Here is a 14,464-nt window from a genome sequence, read left to right as displayed (position 1 = left end):
CTCCCTGCCATAATCCAAAGGCTTAACCATGATGTCTTCTCTGAGCTGGAGGGTTTCTATCCACACACTTAGCCAGTTTTAGTCAGCTTCCTAGTAATTCATCTAGTCCTGCATGATTTAAAGACATGACAGTATCTCTAGCATACCTTTATCACTAGTCCAAATACGGACAATAACCACTTTTTCAGGGATAAACATTCTTGTTTACTTGAAGCTTTTTTTAAAATACTTAAATCACTGCCCTAATTACAGACAAATATATCAAGAAAGTAGAATGTTTATTAAAGCCAGTGTTGGATTTTTTTCTTCGCCATTTAAGAACCTGAAGAAAAGTGGCAATAATACCTTAATAAACAGGAAGAAAAAATAATCTACAACATGGAAGACCTTCATTAAAAGAAACAGCGCCAAGTTTTAGACCAAAAATTAAAGTTTGATTCTTGCAACACAGTATGTTCAAGAATACTATGTGAAAAGAAATCACTGCTTGGAAATGGGCACAGAAGACTGAGAACAACCAAGCTACATGATGTGATAAATCAGGCACCTGGCATAAGCAAACTCATGACACAGTTTGCATAGCTGAGACTCTCTCACTAATAAACTTGTACTCAATAAAAAGAAGGGGAAAAAAATCACAACTTCTTGTAGCTTCCTAAGTAACATAGCAGGCAGATCCCAATGAGGGGTTAGCATATTTATTTCATCTACTATTCAGGCAATTTCAACTAGCAGTTTATCAAAGCTGCACACATGCCCCAGACAATCCTATGTGGAGGCACACATTCCTTGACTGCCAGCTTTTAGGGGTTATGTCAGGAACACAGTGTCATCTGCACAATCTAAAAACTTAAGAATAGCTTTGCTAAGCTAAGACCAAAAGCCCTTTCTCTTAGCATAGGAAAAAGTGTAAGAACTGTGCAAATGTAACAGTATGTCCAAAGAATGAATATCCTCCCAAACTCCAAATTTATAGACATTGTCCCACATCAAAGGGGGTATCTTTCTCTTACATTTATTTTAGTGACCATTTGATCACTTATCTTCTGAAAGCAGAGGGTATGTTCCCTGCCCCATATGCAATGTGCTGTGTCTTTACTTGCACCACATGTTCAGAGATGAGGGTGAATGGTATCCAAGCTGGCCTGACAGCTAAAGTCAGGCATTTATAAGGCAGTTACATGTTCTTCAGAGGCCAAACACCTCTATGGAGTCTAAGTAAGCTTTTGTTGTGTTTTTTAACTTCTTTAAGTATTTCAGTTAGTTAATTAATCCTGAAAACAAATCCCAGAGCTTCATAGTCAATTTTAAGATTATATGTGTAGACAAAACCAGGATTTTTGCCACCAAGTTACCCTCCTGATGGGACTTGAACCTGTAGAAAATTGAAAAGTCAAACAACAAGAAGGAAACAGCAGTGAAGTAGGAGAATTTCTGAAATCAGCCACTATTTATTATACCATTGGTGTACAGGAAACAGAAGCTGTATTTCCAAATGGCCAAGCCTTGGCACTATGTGGTCTCACCCTCTCCCAGCTGGCTCTCTTGATCAATATGAACTCTATTCCCTGTTGGGGAATAGACTTCCTCTCACTGCAGGATGCTGAAATACACAGGCTGTTGTTCTTTTGTTACCAATGAAGATGGCAATGAGATCCTCTTATTGCTCTTATGAAGACTTATTTTTGATGATTTTAGCTTACCTGTGTTTTGAGCCTTCATTTTGTCTATTCAGAAAAAAAGGTAGCCTAATACAACAGTGCAATTCAATAAAAATAGTAGTAACAAGACAGAGGACCAACAAATGCAAGGTCAAGAGGGAATATTAACACACAGCTATTGTGAGATGCTGGCTTGAAAAATACCAAGACAGCCCAGAAAAATCCCCATAGTATTCGACCTTTTATGCAGCTGCACAGAAAAAAAGTAAACAAGAAATTACATTTTTTCAGATGCGTAAATACAAGTACTAAGAAGCAAAGCTTGTCACTGTTTACAAAGCTAGTCCAAACTAGACATTTCTCCTGTATTACGAATGACACCTACTGTCACAGAGTATTTAAATTTCCATAACAAAAAATAAGCTGCCACTCAAAAAAAGATTCTCTGGAGAGCTGCGAATCAGACACAACATTAAGATCAACATGGTTGACAAGAAACATTAAATACAGTGACAATTAGTATGTAACAGGTGCTTGGACAAGTTTTTTTAATCTCCCTGAAAACCAGGTTACAAGATGAAATTCACAATCTATTCCAGGTCAGTATATTCTCATAGCAGAAACGCTTCTTTCCTTTCCAGTGAAACAACTGTGGTGCACCCACTCACCCTTTGGTGTGAGTGAGTCCTTTTCCCTCACTACTGAAAAACCCCAGACAACTACTTCAGAGGACTGTTTTGAAAAAAATAAGTAAGAGGCTAACAACAGTATGACAACTACTGATATCCTCAAGACATCAAAGAATTCCTTAGTAAGCACTTCCCAGAAACAGACAAATAAGCACATGACACCCACCTAACCCTTTTGATTGTTCTCAATTCTCATTTCAACTGAAATGGCTCTCATTTAAAACCAAATCTCTTCTTGTTAGTGATGCAATCGAAACATTAAAAGGTGACTCAGAGTCTACAGATCAGAAATCACAGAAACCTTGAAAAATCAGTTCACAGGCACGAATCACATAATCAGCCAAGTTGGAAGAGACCTCAAAGATGTCACTAAGTGCCATATCCAGTCTCATCTTGAAAACCTCCAGGGATGGTGAATCCACCACCTCCCCAGGCAGCCCATTCTTTCCATAAAAAACCTCCTCCTAATATCCAACCTAAACCTCCCCTGGCAGACCTTGAGTCTGTTCCCTTCTTGTCCCACTGCTAGTTGTCCAGGAGAAGAGACCAAACTCTTGTTCACCTTGACAAGTGTCACTTGAAATACCCATCTGGTTAACAATTGTCTTTCCATCTCTGTCTAAACTTCAGTGACAGTATTTGACCTTCACTACCCCTGAATTTATCACACATTTGAAGGCATCATATTCAGTTACCTTCACGCCATATAGCAGGATTTACCTGGATGCAGGCAATGAATGGTGGAAAGTATGACATGCTCATACTGAGGACATTATTGAAGTCATTCAGCAGCTTCTGGACGACAGCGTTTTTCTCAGAAGGAGACTTAGATTTTTCTACCTCATGAAAAATTCCATTAAACAAACTGCTGAAAAGCTGCTTGGCAAATGTTGGATCTTTCTGCAAATGACAACAAAAGCAGTAAGGTCACTGAATTTTGCTGGACACAAAAGACTAATTAATAAAATTAAAAGGTACAACATACTCTGTACTTAATTGCTATGTGGACACTCTTTGGGAGTGCACTAATTAGTCTGGCATGCATTTCACCTGTGCTGGGAATTACTGTACTACCCATTCAAATCCCATCTTAATTCTTCTACATAAAGAAACTCCAAGACAATGTAGGTTTCGGGCCAGATGTTGGTGGAGAGGGTGGCATTTACAATTTTCACACACTCACAATTCCTGTAACAGGAACTCAATATCATCTTATGGACACCACAGGCCATGAAGAGGGTTTCAGGAAAAAACAGAAGACATCAGTGTATAAGAAGACTTGGACCTAACATTGAGGCAGCTAACAGAGACAGACTGGACAGACAGACAATTTAATCTGAGATTTAAGGCATTTTTTCAACCCTGAAACACACTTGTCTGTGTAACATAATCCTATGCATCCTGGTCTATCATGAGCCTGGAATTTGGTCTAACTCTTTATCTAATGCTATTTAGATAACTGATGAATGTGCTACTTCCTCCCTTTACACAGAGATAAGGAACCATCAAAAGAAATGAAATACAAAGGTGATCAGGAAGACTGTGACTTCACAAAGACTGTAAAATGGGATTCGGTTTTCAGTTCAGTCTACAGTTTCTAACACTCTTGGGTAGGAAAAATGAATATTGGATCAGCTTTACTAAGTAGTCTGAGTCCAGTCTTAGTAACAGTAAGTTCATTTGTATTTTTACAGCTCTGTTACATCCATATAATAGAACAGAAATTACTGTTTCGTTACTGTACAGTGAGATGACTTTTGCAATAATGTCCGTAAAGACCATGATCAACTTTCTCAAGCAGAGGAACCCAGAGGCAATGAACAGCACCTGATGTATCAGGGCCTAAACTACTCAGGGGAGGCAAGATACAAGGCCTCTTCTCTCATCACTGCACCAGCACAGGGGTAGGAGAAACACTCCCTCAAAACAGACTCTTTAAACGCCTATCAGAGTGGCAGACTACAAAACAGCAAATCAAGTCTGAAAGCAGCTGCCCAACTACAAGTAATTTTCCTTTCAGGAACAGAAAACTTCACAAATGACCCTTCCAAAGCAGACAGACCTGGGCAAGGCCCTGCAGAGGGGCAATGAGACTGCAGTATTCAATCTGGATGTCAGGAAGGTCTCCTACTCGGTAACTTCTGTACAAAGTAACCTGGGCATCCTGCTTCATCTTCAGCTCAGATTTCATCTCCTGAAATGCATTGCTCATGTTAAAAAGACAATAATCATATTACTTAGAGCTGTATCTAGATAAGAAAAAATAAACAAGAGCATTTTTAAAATATTTTATAAACTTCTGCCATGCTTAGTAGACAAAGACATTTACTATGAAGCTGTAATATGCTTAAATGCAAAATTACCTTAGTCAATTAAAAATTGCAAAGTCTTGTTGATAGACTTACTTCAGCCTTTAACTTTAATATTAATGCCTTGCAGACCTTGCTTCCATAAAGGCAGTATTGAAGCTACTTTCAAAGAGAATGATTATGACTGACTGACAGCTAGTGAGCTGCTACGGTTAAGTAAGTTACTGCCTGTCAGCTGAGCCACAGTAGTCCATAATATGATGATTCTCAGCCTGGCCCAGGCGCAAAGTAAAATTAAGTTCCTAAAACTAGTGTGTTTTATTTCACACAGTGGGATTGGGAGGGGAAGATGAACAAACCTGGAAAACTGATTGTTTTGGGTCACAATCATTTCATGCAAGGCTACAGGCTTGGGGAAGAGTGGCTGGGCAGCTGCCTGGTAGGAAATGACCTGGGGGTGCAGGTCAACAGCTGGCTGGACATGGGCCAGCAGTGTGTCCAGAGGGGCCAAAAAGGCCAGTGTTATCCTGGCTTGTAACACTGGTGAGGCCACACCTCAAATCCTGTGTTCAGTTCTAGGCCCCTCACTGCAAGAAAGACACTGAGGTGCAGAGAAGGGCAATGGAGCTTGGTGAAGTGTCTGGAGCACCAGTCATATGATGAATGGCTGAGGAAGCTGGGTTTGTTTATCCTGGAGAAAAGAAGGCAACTCAGCAGGGACCCAATCACTCTCTACAACTATAATTCAATGGGAAATGGTCAGCAACCTGCTAACAGCTTAGACACACAAGTCTATGGGGCTGGATGGGATCCACTGAAGGGTACCACGGGAGCTGGCAGAGGTGTTCATCAGGTCACACATTCTATCATTTATGGAAGCATCTGAGGTTGTTTAGCCTGGAAAAAAGAAGGCTAAGAGGAGACCTTATTGCTCTCTATAACTACCTGAAAGGAGGTTGTAGTGAGGTGGGGGTTGGTCTCTTCTCTCAAGTAGCAAGTGATAGGACAAGAGGAAATAGCTTCAAGCTGTGCCAGGAGTGGTTTAAACTAGGTATGATGAAAATTTTTTCACTGAAAGGGTAGCCAGGCACTAGAACAAGGTGCCCAGGGAAGCGATGGAAACACCATCACTGGAAGTGTTTAAAAGACATGTGCATGTGGCACTTGGCAATACAATTTAGTGGTGAACACAGTGATGTGAGGTTAATGGTTGGACTCAATGATCTTAGAGGTCATTTTCAACCCTAACAATCCTTTGAGTCTAGTAAAACTTAAACCAAACTGTAATAAAGCTGTTGTAAACTGCAGTTGTTAAATAGCTGCCCTGCCTTTTGCTGAGGCTTAAATCAGTACTTTCAAATTGAACAAGAGCTATTACCAAATATAAACAAAACCTCTCTTCCTTTGCCTTTCTTCTTTTTTGTAGCACATTATAAGAAAACCATTAGTAAGTTTAGAGGCTGGGATTTTATTTTTAACTACTGCCATTACTAATTAAACCAGAAGGCAATGGGTGAATATTTACACTGGTAAAATGGAAAGGGAAAACAGAAGGAAGCTTGAAGATATATTTTTGCTTCCGTAAACTCTTCATAATTTTGCTGCTTGAGCTCATTTTTCTTATACAGAACTTTAAAGGGATGCTTTTCAGAAACCTTTAAATAGAAATATACTGTGAAAAATTAGGACTTTGCTAAGGCTATTTCCAAATAATCTCTTGCTCAGGATCTAGTTTTTCTTGGTTTGCCCCATCAGCTATAGTATTAATGCAAGCCATAGAGTTCCATATGTGTTTACATGCAACAAATCTCTTGAAAAGCTTAAGGGATCCTGACAGCATTCATAGTCTCCTCTGGTCTTTTACTGTGGAATATCACAGGGGATTTTGTTGGCTGTATTCTGGACTGCCATACAGAATGCATTTACAGGTTCTCTATTGCAGGGTGGGAGGAAATGGTAGCTTTAGCCTGCAAGTAAATATAAATTGGCTAAAATAGGTGCTTGTGTGGTTCTTCCAGACATAAGTTCTGTTTACACAGTTGTCTGCAGCTGCAAAGAATTACAAGAGTGTCTCAAACTGGTAGATCTCAATCCTGGGTTCCCTTGATCTAACTGCTATCATTTTTGGATGATAATGTGTGTAATATTTTAGTAACCTGAACCTCTGAAACACTTACAGAGCTTAAAAATACTTAGATTCATTCTAAGTATGTAACACAACCAGGAAAGCCACAAAGTACTAAGTTTCTGGACTTGATAAACACTCAGTAAATGATTATTACTGACATTCCCTCAGGTTAAAAGTTCAAAACAGTTCCAGCTAGTCCATCAGCTGTATCACATTTTTGAGTTCACCTTCAGTTCTCCAATTATTTCTGCAGTGCATAGTAGCTTCAAGGCTCCTAGTTTCCAGAATGACAAATGTAAAGAGCTTCCCATAGCTGTTTGAGGCTCCATCATATAAAATCACTTCATGCCCACCAAGTGGTAGACTGGAAGTGCTATCATACAGCTCTTTTCTCACTCATGCCAAATAACATCATTTAGCTTGAAGTATGTAAACATCATAATTTCCCAATTAAACCTTCAAAAGCTCTTAAAGCAGCAACAGTACCTTACACCTACCCTTTCTTTACAAAGTCATCTCTAGAGATGAAGTACAAAACTGCAAATTGCATTCAAACTTAAGATTTTACACTTATTTGCATTGACAAACCTTTTCTCTTTTCTGTTCAGCCAGACTCTTTCTAGCATAAATCAGACTGAGTTTGTCTTGGTCCTTCAAGAAACGTCTCCTCAGTCTTAGAATTTCTGCTCGTTCTTCTATACCTAGGGAACATATGATCATGTTGACAGCTTTTCCTTTCTCATGCAATCTTCAGATTTAAGGCAAGAACCTCATATAATGACAAACATCATCTCTGTACTTTCTAGTTTACCAGCTAATCTCCTAAGTTTCCTAGACAACAACTCAATGCAAAGACTTTCAACAAGATATCAAACTAAAACAAATCCAGTTGCTCTTAGGAGAAGAGGTAATAAGCACTTACGTAGAAACTTCAGGCACATGGATGAAGTATAAAGGTCAAACTATTGTACTGGAAAAAAGCACTAAAATTCATAAACAAATATGCCCCATATGACAAATTTATTATAAGCTCTCAAAGGTAAGCATGGCATTTGCACTATATTCCATGAAGTATATGCTCTACATACTAGAGGTGCTAAATATTCAAAGATCAGGTAATAATAATACTGCACTATATTTTTTAAGTTATGACTACAGAACTGTCACTGGATCAACTCCTGCTCAGGACACTCACAGAGAAAGGCCACTTAACAGATTGTTCAGTCCATTTCCTAGCAAAGAAGAGTGAGCAAACAAAAACATAACACTCTAACTGGTGGTTTCCTGGTAGAACACCAGGGACTGACTGGAAGGTAGACTGACCTATTTAGCATAGTCCATTGAAAACTGCCTGGAAATGCCTCTCAGGTATTTAAACGGTCGATCATTATAGCTCTTTGCCTAAACGCCTAATCTCTTTCTTTCAGCCAAAATTTTAATGACAAAGTAGACAAGGGTTAAACGGGTAGAAGGAGCCTAAGCCACACCAGAACAGTACTGATATTCTGCAGTTATTGACTGAGTGGATGAAGGAGGATCCTCAGAAAATAGCAAGTAATTCTAATGACAGACTGTAATATGCTGTAGATCATGTCAGCACAGCTGAAATGGTTTGGAAAATTATGTATAAGGAGATAAGCAGTTAAATTTAACACAGAAGGGACAGAACTGTCTGACATTTATGCTACAATCATCTTAGGCAGCGGAAGGAATGCAAAGATCACACTGACTGGCTTCTTATGCAGTCAGTTCTTTCTTCTAGCAACATGTAATTTTACAATTCCTAGCACAACCCTAGCTTTTTGCCACATATTATGTATCTTCACACACTCCTGGAAACAAAATTGCTCAAGGTGAACCTCAATTAGAATGTCTTTTCCAAGACAGCAGACTGCCAGCCAAACAACTGACAAAGATGGTCTGTAAAAATGTACTAATTATATAGAAATTGCAAGATAAGGCTTACAGACCTTTAGTTTTGCTGTCCACCTCATCTCCAGGCAAACCCAGCCTCTTCTTCCCAAAATCTGGCCCCACTGGTTTATAGGCTGCTTGTTTAAATTTTTCACTCCGTTTGCTAACCAACAGCATGGATGAAGACAAGGATTCAGAGGATGAAGGAACTGTATATTCTGCCAATGTGTCAATGCTATTTCCAGTTAGCCAATTAAAAGAACTTCTACCACCTGTAAAAAAAATGCAAAAAAGCTCCTATATATGCACATATAAGTCAAGTGAAAACATCTGTGAGCCAGCAATTTTTCTCTCCCAAAAATAAAATTCCCAGTGTTTACAGGGAGTAAAGATTTCAAGCTATCAGGTAAGAACTAAACTTCTTTTACATTAGGCAGAACATAAAATATATATGAGACTAATAAAAATGTGACTTGATGTTTTTTCACAGGACAAAAACCCTTGAAAACAAGATATTAACTGTATTTACACTTTCATATTAAAAATTTGCATGCAACAGAAATGAAATAATTCCTGTAGCAAACAAGAAATTTTGAGAAGATACTGGTCAGGACTTACTGGCATGCTGTGTAGGTGTAAATTCATACTGCCGTTGGGTAGCCCTCACTTGACCACCGACTGACCCAGAAGGAGAAAGGGATCTTTCTTGTGACAAATTCCTGTGGATACTCTGAGAAGCTTGAGTCTCCACAAACATAGGTGTGAGCACAGTACTTCGATAACGCCAGCTGGAATCAATCACAAAGTCCTATGGACAACAGGAGATTTTAATAAGAACAGTAAGAATGGAGGCTTTTTGCCTTCCTTCCTTGAGTCAGGAGAGCAGAAATTACAGTACAGAATTCAGAACATCATCCCAGGTACATGGGCAGAACTTGACTATAAAAAAAGGCCCAACAAACACAAACACATAGAAGTTCTCCATAGCTCAGCAAAAGAGCTCACTAATTTGGACTGGTCAGTTGAGGACTGACTTACAGCACTTGCAGCAGTGTTCTGCTTCTTCACAATTTTTCTACAGCTGATGGTGCTTCTCTCCACTACCCTCTTTTTTTATATACTTCAGTACTCTACATATCAGCTATACTTGGTATATATAATTATTTTAATTAAATATTTCTTTTTCTGAAAAGAAAGTAAAATTACTGCCTCTGCAATATCATCAGACTTCTGATACTGTGCATAACTCATGAATGTTGCAGCTGTTAAATATGGAGCACAAAACACTTTAAAAAATCTCCTTCATTATGCCACTCCCATCCAAGCAGTAACTACATTAAGGAACAGAATTTGTCACATGGTTGCACATAGGAAAACACAATTCACCTGAAATTTGCATTCAGATAGTGGATGCTCAAATATTTTCCTGGAATAATCCGGGCTCTTGCTAGTCATTTCAAGCAGAAAATTTGTGATTAGACTCAAGTACTGTGTTTCAATCTTGGTGGAATATAAGGAATTTAGCAATGACAGCATGCGATCCAGAGTATTTGTGGGTAACCTTGTCTCATCGCTCCAAAAATTCCTAACAATTAATCTGTAAGGGCAAGGAATCAAGTTATTCTTGGTAACCTGCAAACAGAAAAAACACACTTCCAAAAAAGCCAAGTTAAAAAAAAAAAAAACCCAACCAGATTTTTTTAAAGCTTTCAACTAACACATTCATGCCCTGGATCTTCCATTGAATTACACCAAATTCCTCACTCATCTACCATGCTCTGTGCCATTCAACTGATAATAAAGGTTTATTCTGAAAAAAATATTTCTGTTAAGTTACTTTCCTCTTGAGAAGTGCTATGGGTGGATAAGTAAGCACAAAGACCTCTTATTCTAACTTCTGCTTCACCAAAAAAAGTTTACAAAATTCAACATCCTCCAACATTCAATCTATTATTGTGTGTCTGTGTCTAGCAAGGTCCTCCCTGTTCAAAAAGTCAGAAACACTAATGCAGAATTAGGTTTAGCACAGTGAAACACCTTTCCCTTGGCTTCAAAGTTTGTTCAAAATTCTGTGCTTCACTTACAATTTTATACATTAACTTATTGGAAGAAAAGGAAATAGTGTTACCTCACCGTTACCCTTTTATATTGATATACTTAAAAACCTCCAAGGATCAACTCTTTTGCTATAAAGAAAGTAAGAGCAATGTAAGCATTTGTTCTTTCAAGACAACAGGGTTTACTCACTGCAGTTCAGCATTCTCATCAATTAGCCCTTGAAGCAGCACTTCTTTTGCCACTTTGAGTACCTCCTGAGAATCATCATCTGCTTGACTTTCAGGATCACTGATGGCAGAAGAAAAATGCCTCTTAATGACTTCTCTCAAATGATCCACAGCAAAAGAAAAGGAATACACCCTTCTCAAAAATCTCAACTTGGCACGACAGCACTACATTTTTTTCATTACGTAAGGTCTTCATTGCCATAAATGCTTTTTATCTCCCAAACTTAGAAAAGAAATAATCAGAAAGCTAAGTAATATGTTAGGTATTTATTATAAAGGCCAAACAGAAGTAATTCTGAGCTTGCAAGGTTGAAACTGAAAAAAAGCAGAGAATTTGCTTTTCCCAAGTGACACTGGAGTAAAAATTGCCTGTGCTTTTTCTTCACAGTAACTGCCCATTCAAATAGCTATCTTGGGGAAAAGCACATAATAAAGCCCAACTAAGATGATCCAACAGCAACCTGCTCATCAAACTGAGTATGTGCCTGTTCCCTACTCTAAGGTGTCAAACAGAAAGAACATACTTTTACTACTAGACTGAAGGGATCCAGATCATGCCCAAGTGCCTTAATACACCTTCAATCTACAAGCAAATTTCTTAATTGTAAAATTTTTACTAGTTACAAATTCTGGCAACAAGGGAAAAAAGTGTGAGTATCAAAGCTGAAACCTTTTATGCCATCACGCTGTGGTGATGCAAGATCCTAGGTCTGGCTGAAGTTTATCACTTCATGGAAGTGATAAAATTGTCAACAAAGGCCAGAGCTGCTTAAGCAAACAACAGACTCTACTCTTCTGAGAACTGGGAAAAGTCTTGCACTGAGAGATGTGAAGTTGGAAGACTGTTACAAACATTTTCACTGTGCCTGTGACAAACCAGTGAAAGACAACACCTGCAGTTAATACACACCTGTAATTATCATAAATCCACATCAGAATATCATACATGCGCTGTCGACATATTACAGAAGGGTGAGAAATGAACTCTCTCACTCCAGGGAGAAGTTCCTTCAGTTCTGGTGGTTTTAGCTTAGGCAGCATCTTGTGCACTATATCCAAACAAACCCTTTGTCTTTCATCATCCCTAAAAAGAGAGGGGGAAAAAAAAAAGAACAGTTATATTACTTATGTCTTCACTGCTACACACAGAATCAGATGATCAGTTTATGTTTTAGCAATGATATTTGGTTTTGCATAAGGGGCTTCAGGTAAATAATTTTGAGTTCAACCTAAGAATAAGAATATATCTAAACTAATACATGCTTCAAAAAACTGACATCCCAGTGGTGTCTCACCTTAATGCTGTTTAGGGGCTTTTGCTTGGTTTTAACCAAGCTAATTATCCTAACACTTAACGCCCAGATTACATTAGTTTAAGTCAAGAGACCACTGACCAAAAAGTGAACATGAATTATAAATGCTTCTGAATGTAAAAATGTTGTGGGTAGCACAGAAAAGGTTACCGAGAAATTTGGACTATGCCTCCATATATGTAATCACATGATCACTTACCTATGATTCATGAGCTGGATAAAGTCTTTACTCTTTAACTGCAAGTGGAGATCAGGAACTTCTTCAGCCCGACACATTATTACTTCCAGACAATAGGTTTTCATCACACCATGAAGTTTGGGTATCAAAAAGAATACTGCATTCATAAACCTTAACATAACCAGAAGCCCACAGAGAAAAGCAAGTTATTTTCTATTATTCCTCTAGATCTCAAATCAACATACCACATAGACCATAACATACCTGTCAGCAAGAGGTGGAAAATTCTTGACAATTTTATTCAAGCATTGAATAAACTTATCATGTTGGGTGTTCTGATGATGTTTTAATTGCCTTATGACACAATCATAAACTGGATCTTCAAGTACCTGGAAGTGAGAAAGACAGTAAGACAAGGATAGCCATGAAACTCGTAATCACCTTAATGACACACAGTTCTGCTGCTGTACTGTTTGTTTCTAGTGCGTTTTGCTAGTCAAGATCCACCCAACTCATCTTCACATTTATGGTGGTTCATATTCCTGTACAGCTCTGCCTCACTGAAACAGGATTGCTGCTTAAACAATACACTTGTGAGCTTCCTTTGGTTGGTTTGGAACCAACACCTTCACTTTAAACACAAGTTGCTTAGTGTACTTATATAAATAATAAGTGGCTTCTTGTTCAGTATAGATTTCCAATGAATGAATAAAAAAGACTGTGAAAGAGAAGACTAATGAAGATTAACAAAACATGCTGTACGAACTGTGGAAGAACAACCAGAATGCAATTAAATGGGAAAGAAGTAAGACTAATAGGAAGAGAAGTGAGAATAACCTACAAGGTCAGAGTAATACTCCACCTAGTCAATATCTTGGTATTTTTATCTCCAGTAGCAGCTGCAGAATGATATTTAGCAAGAACACATGATTCTGGCTGCACTTTGTCCTCTGTTTCTCTCATACAACCCAACATGCATTTATCATTAGATTAGGGATCTTAGAGTGTACATCGTTGTCTGTTGTTTTCAGAGTCCATTTATGATATTTTTTTGTGCATGAATTTGCCCAAATGCTCTTTGAACCTGCTGATGCTACTTACTCCTAGAATTTCTGGCAACCCAGTTCTGGAAGTTTGCAAATTGTTGTGTAAAGAAGTACTCCTAGCATCTCTCTCAAACTGATTTCTGTGATCATCAAGCACTATCCCCTAGCTCCAGTACTCCAGGATTTGGTGAGTAACATTTTTACATTCACCTGATCTACTACCTATAAAATAACTGGATTCAAAGTTTAATACAGTACCTTTAAATTTTACATCAAAACTTGCAAGTTATTAAACATCCTCAGCTAGAGATATTCAAAAGGTAGTTCCAAACCTCCCAACTTGCTGGGGTTTTTTTCTCGTAAAAAAATCCCAACTTAAAAATGTACCATACTAGTGTTACTGGTTGGCAAAAACTGAACGAAGCCTCAAGAACAAGATCATCCATTCTCAGCTCCAAAAAGCAAGGCAAAAACTCTGCAATTAGTCTTCATTTAAATTCTTTTGCTCTTGAGCTAGCAGTTTAAACCTTTAACTCAATCTATTAGATCATTACAGACTGTTACAGACTGTTGAGTTTTAAATACACTCATTTTTGGAGCTGAATTGTGTAGCCATATAAAAGATGAACATAAAATTAAGACAGGAATGGCCAAACACACAACACTGTTCACTTACATTTTCTCTCTCAGCAAGGTACTGAAGAGCAAGTCCCAACACTTCTGCTGCAGCTGCATAAACTTCTTTATACTTTAGTAAGCCCATGTTGCTGGTCAAAGCCTGAAAGTACCTAACACAAAAGGTAGACCTGCTGTAAGCCACTACTCCAGCATGGAAATTTAAACTGAAACAAAAAACCTCACTTGAGCTGCCTAGGAGAACAGCACATCATGGATTTTCCACTTGCAAGGTCTCAAATCCCTGCTTTGGCAATTCCTGACTC

At 38.3% G+C, this 14,464-nt stretch overlaps 1 protein-coding gene across 1 annotated transcript in view; it reads right to left on the bottom strand.

Moving 5' to 3' along the window:
- Window positions 1–14,464, bottom strand: part of PRKDC (protein kinase, DNA-activated, catalytic polypeptide) — a gene marked incomplete at both ends in the record, with an annotated part of 71,857 nt that overhangs the window by 14,133 nt on the left and 43,260 nt on the right. Inside the window, 11 exons of the mRNA XM_009079510.1 lie at window positions 3,071–3,250; window positions 4,413–4,544; window positions 7,376–7,488; window positions 8,758–8,973; window positions 9,320–9,509; window positions 10,088–10,298; window positions 10,949–11,047; window positions 11,897–12,070; window positions 12,499–12,648; window positions 12,742–12,866; window positions 14,200–14,311. Coding sequence (XP_009077758.1) covers window positions 3,071–3,250; window positions 4,413–4,544; window positions 7,376–7,488; window positions 8,758–8,973; window positions 9,320–9,509; window positions 10,088–10,298; window positions 10,949–11,047; window positions 11,897–12,070; window positions 12,499–12,648; window positions 12,742–12,866; window positions 14,200–14,311 — 1,702 coding nt within the window. The remainder of the gene's footprint in view (window positions 1–3,070; window positions 3,251–4,412; window positions 4,545–7,375; window positions 7,489–8,757; window positions 8,974–9,319; window positions 9,510–10,087; window positions 10,299–10,948; window positions 11,048–11,896; window positions 12,071–12,498; window positions 12,649–12,741; window positions 12,867–14,199; window positions 14,312–14,464) is intronic.

This window comes from Acanthisitta chloris, unplaced genomic scaffold, assembly GCF_000695815.1.
Source record: "Acanthisitta chloris isolate BGI_N310 unplaced genomic scaffold, ASM69581v1 scaffold1790, whole genome shotgun sequence".
In the NCBI taxonomy this organism is placed as follows: Eukaryota; Metazoa; Chordata; class Aves; order Passeriformes; family Acanthisittidae; genus Acanthisitta; species Acanthisitta chloris.
The sequence above is the reverse complement of the archived record's forward strand: the minus strand, read 5'-3'. Positions and strand labels throughout refer to the sequence as shown.